The sequence below is a fragment of the Vipera ursinii genome, assembly GCF_947247035.1.
Source record: "Vipera ursinii genome assembly, chromosome: 3".
Classification (NCBI taxonomy): Eukaryota; Metazoa; Chordata; class Lepidosauria; order Squamata; family Viperidae; genus Vipera; species Vipera ursinii.
Window position 1 is genome coordinate 52,315,491 of NC_139516.1, and position 12,347 is coordinate 52,327,837.

The 12,347-nt window shown below is 40.3% G+C and overlaps 1 protein-coding gene across 1 annotated transcript in view; it reads right to left on the reverse strand.

Moving 5' to 3' along the window:
- Window positions 1-12,347, reverse strand: part of SORT1 (sortilin 1) — a 50,055-nt gene that overhangs the window by 4,195 nt on the left and 33,513 nt on the right. The window contains exons 11-19 of the mRNA XM_083357801.1: window positions 11,379-11,485; window positions 10,702-10,804; window positions 9,948-10,113; window positions 8,712-8,902; window positions 7,448-7,637; window positions 3,530-3,646; window positions 2,299-2,407; window positions 1,238-1,344; window positions 157-268 (exon numbers count right to left, since the gene is read on the reverse strand). Of these exons, the coding sequence (XP_083213927.1) occupies window positions 157-268; window positions 1,238-1,344; window positions 2,299-2,407; window positions 3,530-3,646; window positions 7,448-7,637; window positions 8,712-8,902; window positions 9,948-10,113; window positions 10,702-10,804; window positions 11,379-11,485 (1,202 nt within the window). The remainder of the gene's footprint in view (window positions 1-156; window positions 269-1,237; window positions 1,345-2,298; window positions 2,408-3,529; window positions 3,647-7,447; window positions 7,638-8,711; window positions 8,903-9,947; window positions 10,114-10,701; window positions 10,805-11,378; window positions 11,486-12,347) is intronic.

The following is a 12,347-nucleotide window of genomic DNA, read 5'->3' on the forward strand; positions in this document are numbered from 1 at the left end:
TCTTAAAACAGTTCTTGCCCCCATTACCTCGGAAATCGTATTGTCTTTATAAACTGACATATGCTAAACAATATAGAAAAACAATTCACAGTTGTCAGGTTCTTAGCTAACCAAGACTGCCTAGAAAGATGCATGTTTAGGGGCACAGTCACTTGCCTCATCAGAGTCATCATGGTAGCCAATTTTACTGGCACCAGGTACGTCAAGTCCTTCAAAGCCATTCGCTTCTGCATGTTGCTGCAGGACAGAATACCGGTGAACCAGAAATCTAGGAATATGAAAAACACTGATGAAAGAACCATCGTACATTTGACTGTATCAGTTCAGACTCCTTGAAAGAGAAGTTAAAGCAGAGATCTTCTGCAGGTCTTAATATATCGGCTGCTATTACCAATCTCAATTTCTTCAGTAAGCTGTTTTACAGTAACAGTAAGCTATAAAAACTGGAAGGAATAAGGCCTTCAAAATGACAGAAACTGGAACGGTGGTCAGAGAAGTTACTAAGCCTAGAAGTAAACAGTGATTCTCATTATATCAGTGGCTCTCCAAGTCTGTGATACCAAATTCTCTCTAAACGATAGGCAATCCTCCATCCCCACCCCTTATACAACCAGACAACACTTCAGTGATTGGTGGATGATTCTGACGGATCGCCAAACTTTCCGAAAGTCTGATCTGAGCTTTACTCCTGCTCTGGGTGAACCTCTTACGTGTTTGCTCAGGCAAACAAAAGTGAAGGTTGCCACTGCTCTGATTTTGTCTATGCAAGCCTGTCAGCTTAAAAAAAAAAAAAAAACCTCTCCCCCCAGCTGCTCATCATTCTCAATGCTCCCCCCCCCATTTCATGTCTCTCATTGTTCTAAATCTAAAAGCAGATTCTTCTAGATTATTCGCAGCAGCATAGCTTCATATCTGGAACAATCAGCTGGCTCAAAGGGCCCAGAGGCCTCCCCACCCCCCACTGCTTTCATTCAATCACAAAGCCCAGTTCTGGAAACAAACAAAATCAATGACTGCTTTGGAGACAAAAAAAAGAAAAAGGAAAAAGGAAAGAGTTTAGCAGTATCACTAACACTCAGTTTATAGGAACACGTGTCTTGTTTCTCCTCACGTAAGGATGACATTGCTACCAATACATTTCAGTCTCATTCTGTTGCTTCCACATCTATGTAACAAAGACGGCATTTCCTCCCCCCCCTTAACAGCTCTATTTGTCATTCTCCACTCTGAGGCTCACCTTCCCCCACAGACGTATTTCTTAATGATGACTACTCCAGCCACAACAGTGATGAGCATCAAGGCAATTACAGCCAGGATGACTGGAGTAGAGTGAGAAGAAGTGTTCTGCAAGGAAAAAAAGCAGAAAGCTGTCTAAAGCTTTAAGTAACACATTATTAGACACAAGACCATTATTTATTTATTTATTTTTTAATTCCATTTATATCCCGCCCTTCTCCGAAGACTCAGGGCGGCTTACAAACTTAGCAGTAGCCTTCATTCTATGTATATGCCTGCTTATTAGGGCTTTCACACACCCCCTAAGCGGCATTATTAAGCTGACTTTGTAATAATGCCGCTTGGGGTGTGTGTGAAAAAGCCCTAATAAGCAGGCATATACATAGAATGAAGGCTACTGCTAAGTTTGTAAGCCGCCCTGAGTCTTCGGAGAAGGGCGGGATATAAATGGAATTAAAATAAATAAATAAAATAAAAAAATTATTACAAAGTCAGCTTAATTGCCCCCAACAATCTGGGTCCTCATTTTACCCACCTCGGAAGGATGGAAGGCTGAGTCAACCTTGAGCCTGGTGGGATGCGAACCTGCACTAATTGCAGGCAGCTGGTGTTACTTAAGGAGGCATTAGCCCACTGCTCCACCAAGGCTCTTATAGTTACAAGGTGCTTCTCTAATGATCTTTCTAGCATCTCTCAATTGCTCCTTACCAAAAGGGCCTTTGCACTCCTGTCCTGAATGCAGCAGAGATTTGGAAAAGAAAAAAAGAAAGAAAGAAATTTGAAAAAGGTGAAGCCCTTTGCAGTTAAGATTCCCTCCCTCAAAATGCTAGTCAGCAGCTCGTCTGCAAAGCAGCTGGTCTCAGCAGCTGGTTTCCGAAGCTCATTTATCACAACGACTGCACAAAATTGAGGTACGTAGTATCAGAAAAATGAATGAAAAATTATGAAAAATACTTCTTGGGCATTCTCCCACTTTTTGGACTATGTTAGAATGTTTTCCCTTATCCACCACAATTATTTCAGCAGATATTTTTTTTCTTTTCATTTTTTTGGGTAACCTACCAAGGGGCCTGAATGCAGGTAGTTGCTTGTGCACTTTTGCTTCAGATCCGTCTCTTTACGTTTGGGATTCTTCCCACCTACACATTTGTCCCCTGGAATCTTCCGATATCTGAAAATCAAAAACAGTTTTAATAGGGAATTGGGGATATAATAACAATAACAATAATAATAATGAGTTGGAAGGGACTTTGGAGGACTTTTAGTCCAACCCCCTGCTCAGGCAGGAAACCCTATACCATTTCACACAAACGGCTGCCCAGTCTCTTCTTAAAAACTTCCAGTGTTGGAGCATTCACAACTTCTGGAGGCAGGTTGTACCACTGATTAATTGTTCTAACTGTAAGGAAGTTTCTCCTTAGTTCTAGGTTGCTTCTCTCCTTGACTAGTTTCCATCCGTTGCTTCTTGTCCTGCCTTCAGGTGCTTTGGAGAATAGCTTGACTCCCTCTTCTTTGTGGCAGCCCCTGAGATATTGGAACACTGCTATCATGTCACCCCTCGCCCTTCTCTTCATTCATTAAATTTTCTTCTAATGAGTGAGAGCATCTCACGCCAGCAAAGATCAGCTTTCTATACCAGTGCCAGTTCAGAACAGGGAAGTTGAAGGCTATTTATTTGTCTGATTAACCTTGAGTTATCTCAAGCTCTAAAACACTCCCCTACACAGTGGCGTAGCGTGGGGGTTGCAGGGGGGGTCGGCCGCACCGGGCGCAACATCTGGGGGGGGCGCTCGCACTCGCAGCTCTCTGCCCCTGCCTGGCTCACTCACTCTCTCTCACTGTAGTGCTGGCTGTGCGAATCCGATCCGAGCCGCCGGGTCGCCGCCCACTGTGGAGGTGGGGGGGGTGCCAGGCGTGCGGTGTGGTGCACGGGTTAGGGGGCACAAATTACTTGCCTTGCCCCGGGTGCTGACAACCCACGCTACGCCACTGCCCCTACAGTCAGCATTACTTTCGGACTGGCCCTTCAAAATGGCATTTAACATGATGGCATACAATCAATGAATGTTCTTATCAAGCTCTATGCTCTCAAAATATTTCATCAATAAAACGTTTGGGTCAATGTAACATCTAAGTCAGGAGATTATGGGACCCTAAAAGACCCAACAGTTTAAACATATCTATTTTATAAAAGGACCCACAACACTAAGGCCATCTTCCAATTTCTCTTGCTGGCTAAGGACATCAATTTGCATGCTGCTGCTGATGCATTAGAATCTTACAAGAAAATTACCCGCTGGTCTTTAATAGCTCTTGCTTCCCATACAAGCAGAATTCCAAGTCATGACCCTTCAGCTCTGGCTGCTCCACACATTCAGACTGATTTTCTGGGCGGAAATAGCCAAAATCACTAGGGGAAGAATAAACAAACAACTACATTAGAAAGAAAAGCCACTGACTTCATCTGAAACATATATATGCATGTTTACACAAATATTTACTGATATTTAGCTTATGTGTGTAAAGAAGACTGTAAATATTTTGACTGTTATCATGATACTTGTGGTTATATAAATATCTGCAGAGGGGACAGGTGATTATTAAGATGCTTTATCATGAATGTAATGCACACATACACACACATATAGACACACGTGCATGCATACCCTTTCAAAATAAATAATGAAAGGTCTTTCGGTGGCAGGCAGTGCAAGCAGAGCAAGCAGAGGAAGATACAGAAATGACAGGTGTTCCTGATTTCTGTTAGTCTCTCAGCTATAGTCTTCTATTTGATGGTGCCTTCCCAACTCAGTATGAAGATGGTATTCCTGAATGCCAGATTAGAAAACAATAAAATTATGATAACATTCAGGATCATCTGGCTGTGCGCTATTGACCTTACCTAACGCGTATTACAGAGATCTGGTTGTTGGAAAAGATGAGGTGAAATTGTCCCTGTTCTCTTTGCCATACTGGTCTGGGGACAAAAAGTCATAGTTGCTTCAGTTTATAATGACTTCACTCCCAACAAAGTGCCCTGCTTAATAACTTAGGAGTTTTGAATGTTTGTCTTTCAGCAGAAATGACCAGAACAAAATGAAGATTCACCTGAACTACAGAGAGTCCTTGACTAACAATTGTAGTTGGGACTGGAGCAAGGTGCTGGCAAAGCACAATGTCATGTGACCACATTGCTTAGCAGCAGCGATCCCAGCACTCTCCGATGCTGTCATTAAGTGAGAAGTGTTCATTAAACAGGCTAGTAAGCAGATAAGGATGGCATGAGTGCTGCGGGTCCAGTGATGGCTGTTGCCAGGCAGGTGGAAGGTGCCGGAATGGCTCATAAGAATACGGTAACTACTTTTATTGTTAACTCCACGGACCAGTCGTTTCTCTACTTGAGCTTACTGTATGGTATGTTTCTAGACTGATGACATCATCCCACCTCATTACTCATGCATACCTTACTTTCTTGGGATTTATTCAGGATTTCAAACAGTAGGCTATCCTGAACTCTACAGGTAGTCCTCCACTTACAACAGCTCATTTAGCAATAGCAATAGCACTTAAGACTTATATACTGCTTCATAGTGCTTTACAGCCCTCTCTAAGCAATTCAGAGCCGCCATATTGCCCCTTCCCCCCAAAAAAATCTGAATCCCCATTTTACTGACCTCGGAAAGATGGAAGGCTAAGTCAACCTTGAGCCGGTCAGAACTGAACTCCTGGCAGTGAGAAGTGAGTTAGCATGAAATAGTGCGTTCTAATTACTGTGCCACCATGGCTCTTTTTTAGTGATTTGGTCAAAGGTTCCAACGGCACTGAAAAAAAGTGACTTATAGATGTTTTTTCACCCTTATGGCCACTGCATCCCCATGGTCACGTGATCAAAATCCAGCCATTTGGCAACTGACTCATATTTATGATTGATGATGCAGTGTCCCAGGGTTATGTGATTACCTTTTGTAACTTTCTGACAAGCAAAGTCAATCGGGAAGCCAGATGCGCTTAACCACCGTGTTACTAACAACTGCTATGATTCACTCACCAACTCTGGCAAGAAAGGTCATAAAACAGGTAAAACTGACTTAACAAATGTTTCACTTAGCAAACTTTGGGCTCAATTGTGGTCGTAAGTTGAGGACTACCTGTATTTGGCCATGTAGTAGGACATACTCTGAATGGTACTGTCTTGGACATCATTCTGTTCCATTTTTTTCATGGACAGGTCATTAGGTAGCAAGTTTTAGTTTGGTGTAGGTAACTTGTTGCCTTCCATATTTTGGATTACAACTCTCAAAACCTCTTATTGTTAGCCCTGATGACTTAGGACATTAGGTTGTCTACTCCTACAAATATGAGCCTATAAAATTTGTACAGATGGAAGATTTACTAAGAAATGTACAGCGATGGCTCCTGGGGGAACCATGTTCCTGTTTTAATATCTCTTGATTCTACTCAATTCCAGTCAACTGCTCGAAAAAAGGAAATAACACAGATAGTTCATGCAATGCAATGATAAAAATACTGGCAAGCAAGTTCGCTAATTTTCCAGGAAGTTCAGAGTGGTAGAAGAAAGCTTAATTAAATTCTATTAAATCCAGGTTAAAGCACATATTCGGGCTTATACTATTGCTGTTTTGGGAGTACGATATTCAACAACAGCACTGTACAGAATCTCAGTTCTTGAATTATCATCAAGATTCCCTTCATATAACAGGTAAACAATAAGTTTACTGAGAGAAAGCCTTATCCTGATCCTCCCAACAAACTTACTTAAGATGACTGGTTTCTACTTTCATTAACAATGCAAATCAGAAATCTGGTCCTACCAGTTTACTGATCCACTAATCTTTAAGATTAACAAAAATGGGACAATGCTTAACAAGCCTGCTGATTTCTCACTACCATTATCTAACCTGTTTGCAAACATTCAGCTGATGAGCTGGTTAGTGAAGATTCCCATATTTCCAGAGGACACTTTTTTTTTGCATTGCGCTTCCAACTGCCTGTTCATTTTCCAGAATAAGCATCTAATTTGTAATACATTAAATATTTAAGCCACACATGTATATAATTGAATGTATTATATCCATTCATGTATTGTATGAATGAAAAATACATTAAAAAATAGGTCTTGTGCCAAAATTAAAGGAATAATATACATTACAATTTTAGGACAATGGTATTACTGTTTGCTGAATCTTACTGCAGTGAGAAATGCCTTTTTAAAGAAATATTGACAAGTGCAGCCATAACTGAGAGGATAAGTTCAGGTCTTTTGTGCAAAAGCACAAAATAGTGCCATCTCAAACAAACCTATAAATAAAACATGGTAATCATAACCAGCTTCTAGCACAACTCTTACTGCTTGCTGTAGTAATCTCTGACACATTAACTCACATTGCTTTCTCTAGTTCACCAACGGTCACTTATTTCAATAAATTTTGTAGTTTGGACTATAACTGTGTTATGTCATGTCATACACAGAAGGTGGCAGTGTTCACACTTCATTATTTATTTTTTAATTCATTTGAACACGTTTATTAATGTGGTTAGTGTGGTTCTAAAATACTATGGTTTTTGAATCCAGCCACTAGATTTCATAAAACATGTATAGCTTTGCAATTAGATCAGAATTAGGCCATTATGATTTGTTCATCAATCAGTGCTTAAAACAAAGCATATTTTACTGCTATATGTAAATCAAGACATTATCTAATGTCTGACGTGTAATAGGTCACCAGTGACACAGATCAACTTCCCTAATGACAGTGGAGCTGGATTCTGCCGTCACAGTCTGAGAAAATAGAAGAGACTTGAAAATGGCAATAAGAAAATTGATCCAGTGGAGTAGAACAAAGGAAGCAGAAAAATGGGGCCTGACCTGGGAGCAGTCCCAGAGGAGGGGGAGGGGGGGACTAAGAAGGCACACAGTGTCTCTGGTACAGTTCAACCACATGATACAACTGAAAATCTTGAGCAAATGCTGTGCCATTATTACTGCCTGTAGAAAAGCTCTAGTGGAAAAACATACACGAGAAAAAGTAATCGCTCTAACCATTTCATAACATTTAAAAAAGACCAAGGAAGGAAAATGCCATTCTATGCATCTAATGAAGTTTCTAAAAGCAACTTATGAAAGCTTATGCCTTGTAGTAAAATTTGTTAACTGAAAAAGGTGCTACCAGATTCTTGATTTTTAGCGTACCAAAGAAAGTCATCTAATGTGCAAATGCAGACAGATGGCTGTGTGGTCACAATGTAGTCCCGGCCATTTTTACAGACAGATGATTTGCGAAGGCGTCTATATTCCTCCTTGTAGCCCAGTATGCATCCATCTGTGGGATTATTGGGATTGCTGGAATGAGCCAACCACTTTGTATAGTCCTTTTCTTCACCTGAGGAAAGAATAATGGCCAGATTTCTAAGATTGCCAAAAGAAACTAGAAAGAGTAATAAGTGTTTTTCCTGACAATTTTCAATTCTTCGCAAAGTGATACACTCGGGTATTACGGGACCCTAGGGGAATTGTGTAGTTTTTCCAGTTGGGAGTTTGCAAAACTACATCTCCTGGGCCCTGCATGTGCCATATACACCAATCAACAAAAAGGGATGAAGGGAGACATCCCTGCTCCCCTGTACAATTTAAGAGAACAAAGACGGAGGAGACGTTTTCTAGAATTACATATATAAATAGCTGGAGTATTTATCTGTGCTCTTACATTGGCCCCAAAACTTGCTCAAATTCTTCCAATTGTTTTTGAAAAATTCAGAGATTTCCAGAATTAAATATGCGATTTAAAATTATCTTGCCTAGCTCTGAAAATATTAGTGACTGGAGATCTGCAGCTGGCATCATAATGGGTGCCGCTGGAGGGTGGGGAAGGTGCAGGTCACATGCAAGTTGGGCAAGTGGGCTACTGTGTTGTGAAAGCTGAGAGACGGAGAGACAGTGCGAGGGCAGGGAAGCTGAGGAAAGGAAAGCACGGTAGGCGTGCATGGAGGCTGAGCAGAGGAAGGCATGGTGAGGTAAGAGCTCAGGGAGGCTGAGGGAAGCAGAGTTTGGCACAGTGCTCAGGAAGGCTTTGACTTTGCATGTGGGAAGCCAACAGGGAAGATTCTGGATGGTGATTATCTGACTGTGAGATGCTACAACTGTCATTAAATTCAAGCAGATTGTCAATTGCCCAAATCATGATTACGCAACTGTGTAGGGGTACCGGAAGGGCCGGAATTTTGAGGACTGGTTGTAAGTACAACTCATTCAGTGCTGCCGCAACTTGGAACACTCACTGAACAACTGGTTGCTAAGCAAGGACTACCTGTATTCTAATTGGAAAGGTACCAAATCACATCAGTATAACATCATAGCCTATGCAGGATGTTCTGCCTCAGTTGCTTTTCTGGATTCATAAAGCCGTAATCGTGTGTGGGTGGCTGCTGCTATTTCTGTAAGGAATAAGATCACTCACAGTCTCTGCTGAGGAGATCTTGGAAATCAATGGTATATGAGATCCACTGGCGAGATAAGAAGCTCTCCTGAAATCCCCAGATGCTAACATTCATTGATTTTGCTCCAGGTTCTGAGGCCAAACCAGTGAAAAAGATAGGCTGCTCGCTGAAAACATAGCTGTGCCAGCACTGTCCTTCATCTGTTGAGAACCTAAAATAAATAATTATTAGAAATTTGGTTTCGAATCATGATCCAGATCTATTTAAACTGATCAGACAGCTAATTTAACAACAGTCCCTAACAAGATGACTCATCTTATTAAGCCAAAAAAATGTGGAATCATACAGGAAAAAGAAACCCAAGCATATACATAAAACAACCTTGCCCCCACCTCTGTTTTTTTTGGGGGGGGGAATGAGGAGGAGATGGTTGAAAAATAGATTTTTTTTCCTTTTTCCTCAACAACTCACGTCTTCACAAGAGATTACGGTAGTTCTCTCTTAATGACCAGTCACCGAGCAACTGGTCGAAGCTGTAAGAAATTTCTTATGATCCGGATAATGTTCCAACACTTCCCTCCCTCCCCACCCGTCATGTGATCACATTTTGAGTGCTCGGCCACTGTCCTGCATTTACAGCCATTTGCAGCAACCTAAGGTCAGATAACCGCAATTTATGGTTTTTGCCATAAACCAATGTTTATTTTGGGTTTCCAGCAAAAGTGGTCACTGCAAACAATGAGTTTGTTTAAAGACCACAGTGGTTACTTAGTGACAGTGATGTTCACTTAACAACTGCCACATTTGCTTTATAAAATGTGCTACAAAAAATGTCATAGAATTGGGTCAGTGATCCCAATTGATGATCAGCATGATTTACAGCTGTAATTTTGGACTCAACTAAATTGTAAATCAAGGACTACCTGTATTACCCCAAACTATATGCTCAACTATGATTGCCTTTCTTCTTTGCACACTTTTTCCTTGGATATAATTCCATGTATATTAACTTCAAATTGTTCTGGAGTTTATTTCTGAAATAAGATTACAAATTCTGTTGTAATCCTTTTTATGTAAAGCTGGCTCTTGTCCATTTTCATATATTTCATATGTTCTAATTTCAGAGCGATCCCATTTGACATTATACCAGGAAAACAATTTCTTTGAACTTCTGTAACCAGTCACGTGGAGGCTGAGAACCAAACAGAGAACTTCTGTCCTCTTACTAAACGAATATTAGCAAAACTCTTGCGTACTTAATCTCGTTGACAAAATGAGTTTGTTCAACAGCCACAATGATGCCTCCAGAGTCCAAGATTGCATAGTGATGGGGACCTTCAAGTGTCCGTGTCCAGGTGTAGCCACCATCATCCGAAATGTAAACATCTGGGTTTGTTATTGAGATAGCATCACCAACACTTCCTGCAACATAAAGCACCATAAATGGCAATTGTATCAATTTTCTCACGAAGACCTATCACATGTATTTCTTTGTCAAGCCCACAGTCTCTCACATCCTTTACAGCAGACATGTCAAACACAAGGCCCGGGGGCCGGATCCGGCCTGCGAAGTGGTTTCATGCGGCCCACGAAGCCATCCTGGAAACAGTGAGGGAACGGCCCCCACTGCCTTGGCCCTGGCCCAGAGACCCTTCTTCTGCCAGAGACCTTCAGATCTGTCCCACTCCTGCCCAGGCCCCCATAGGCTCCCTTGATGCGAACGATGTAGAGCTGGCCATGCCCACCCAGTAGGCCATACGCACTCTAGCCACGCCTACCCAGTAGGCCACGCCCACCCAGGCCACACCCACCCGGCCCCTTGAGGGCAACCGTAATGCTGATGCGGCCCTCAATGAAATTGAGTTTGACACCCCAGCTTTACAGTGTATCTCTCCTAATTAAGCAGGGAGAAAAAAAGCAATCTAAAGGTAGGGAAGGATAACAAGAAAAGTCTCTGCTCTTGTACATTATTTCATTGCATATTATGTGTGCATAAGATTAATTCATTACCATGAGAAATAATAATTCCAACAGCATTTGGTTCAGTCAGAGGTGCCATAGGTACATTCAGCTTCTGGGAGATGCTATAGGATGCATGAATGTGAAGGTTGCACTGTAAATATAAGATAATCCAAACAAGAATGAGAGACAAAATACAAGTGCATCATGGATCTGATTTCATTAAATGCAAAGCTAGCATCATTACTCATCTCAATGCATCTGCCAATATAGAAAAACTTTACTAACGCAAAGCCAAGGCAGACTAAATTTAAGAATCAAAATCTCAAAAGTGAAGCAATTCATTCAGAGCCTACATGGTCCAAGCAACTTTTTAATTTTATAGGATCAACAGTTTTACATTTTCTTCTTTTGGCTAAATCAAAATCCACTCAGTATACATTTTTTCAGAATTCTACTTTCCTTGCAAAATGTTCCTAATAATATTTTTAACTTTAATTTTATCTCAAATTCTAGGCATTAATCTGTCTTGCACATGAATTAAAACAACCACACAGGTCAGCTTCCAACTAAACAATTCCAAAGGCTGTTCAATACATGAATTTTGTTCGTGTAACATCTTGACATGATTCCTTGATCTCAGTAAAAATTAGTTTGGACCTACCGTACATATTTCTTTTGCTTGTCAACATTGAATTTACACCTCATTTTTGCATTAAAAAACAAACCTTTTCTTTACTTTTGGCTGTTGAGTCACACTTGGCATTTTCTGGTTTCCTCAAGTGGACCCATTCCCCTCCTTCATCAAAGGTAATCACAGACTGAATGGAATTATCTGATAGAAGGAAGAAAAAGAAAAAATCCATTATTTTGTCTAATATACTATAATCCATACAATATCCTCAGAAAACCTAAAATTTGTTGGGGTTGTTTTGTTTCCAGGTTATGCAACCGCTATTATTCCAAGCGTCAAAGAACCATGAACTTTTACAAAAAAAAATACTAAAAAGTTTTTTCTTTAGCAACCAGTTTTTATTTTTCAAAGGCAAATTACACTTTAATTAAACTAAAGAGAAAACAACATCTGAAGTTTATTCAGGAAAATAAGTAGATAAGGAAACCAACCAACAAGCAAACCACCCATTAGTGTCATGCAAGAAAGAATAATCTTCCTTCAGTAATTTCTTTTTACAAGTTTATAATAGCAACGGACTGTAGATTCTTCTCAGGGATTTACATTGTATGAAAAAGCACTTTATATACATTGATTTAAATTCATTTCTCAGAAAATGAGGAAGGAAACAAGATAGAAATACAGCTTGTCCTGTCTGTGTTACTTACAATATAATAATCATCCCTATGCTTAGAAGCAATTGGGCCACTATATGTAGTTTGACCTCAACGTTTCAAACACCCGTTCCTATGCACAGGTGTTATTTTTTTGATTTGAATAAAACATAATTTCCATATAGAATTTCAAAGTTTTACATTTCCACTCTGAATAAAACGTTTGATCTCCATCTGCAGAAATTGCTTGCCTTACCTCATAATTTGGCACATATTAATTTTATCTTCTTACTTTACCCAAGTAATGTAAAAAGTTTTAACTTTCGGCAGAAACTAAATAGTTCTAGTCAATATGGCATAAACAATGACAACCAAAGTGCTAATTAATTCTGACATTTTATAAAAGTGTT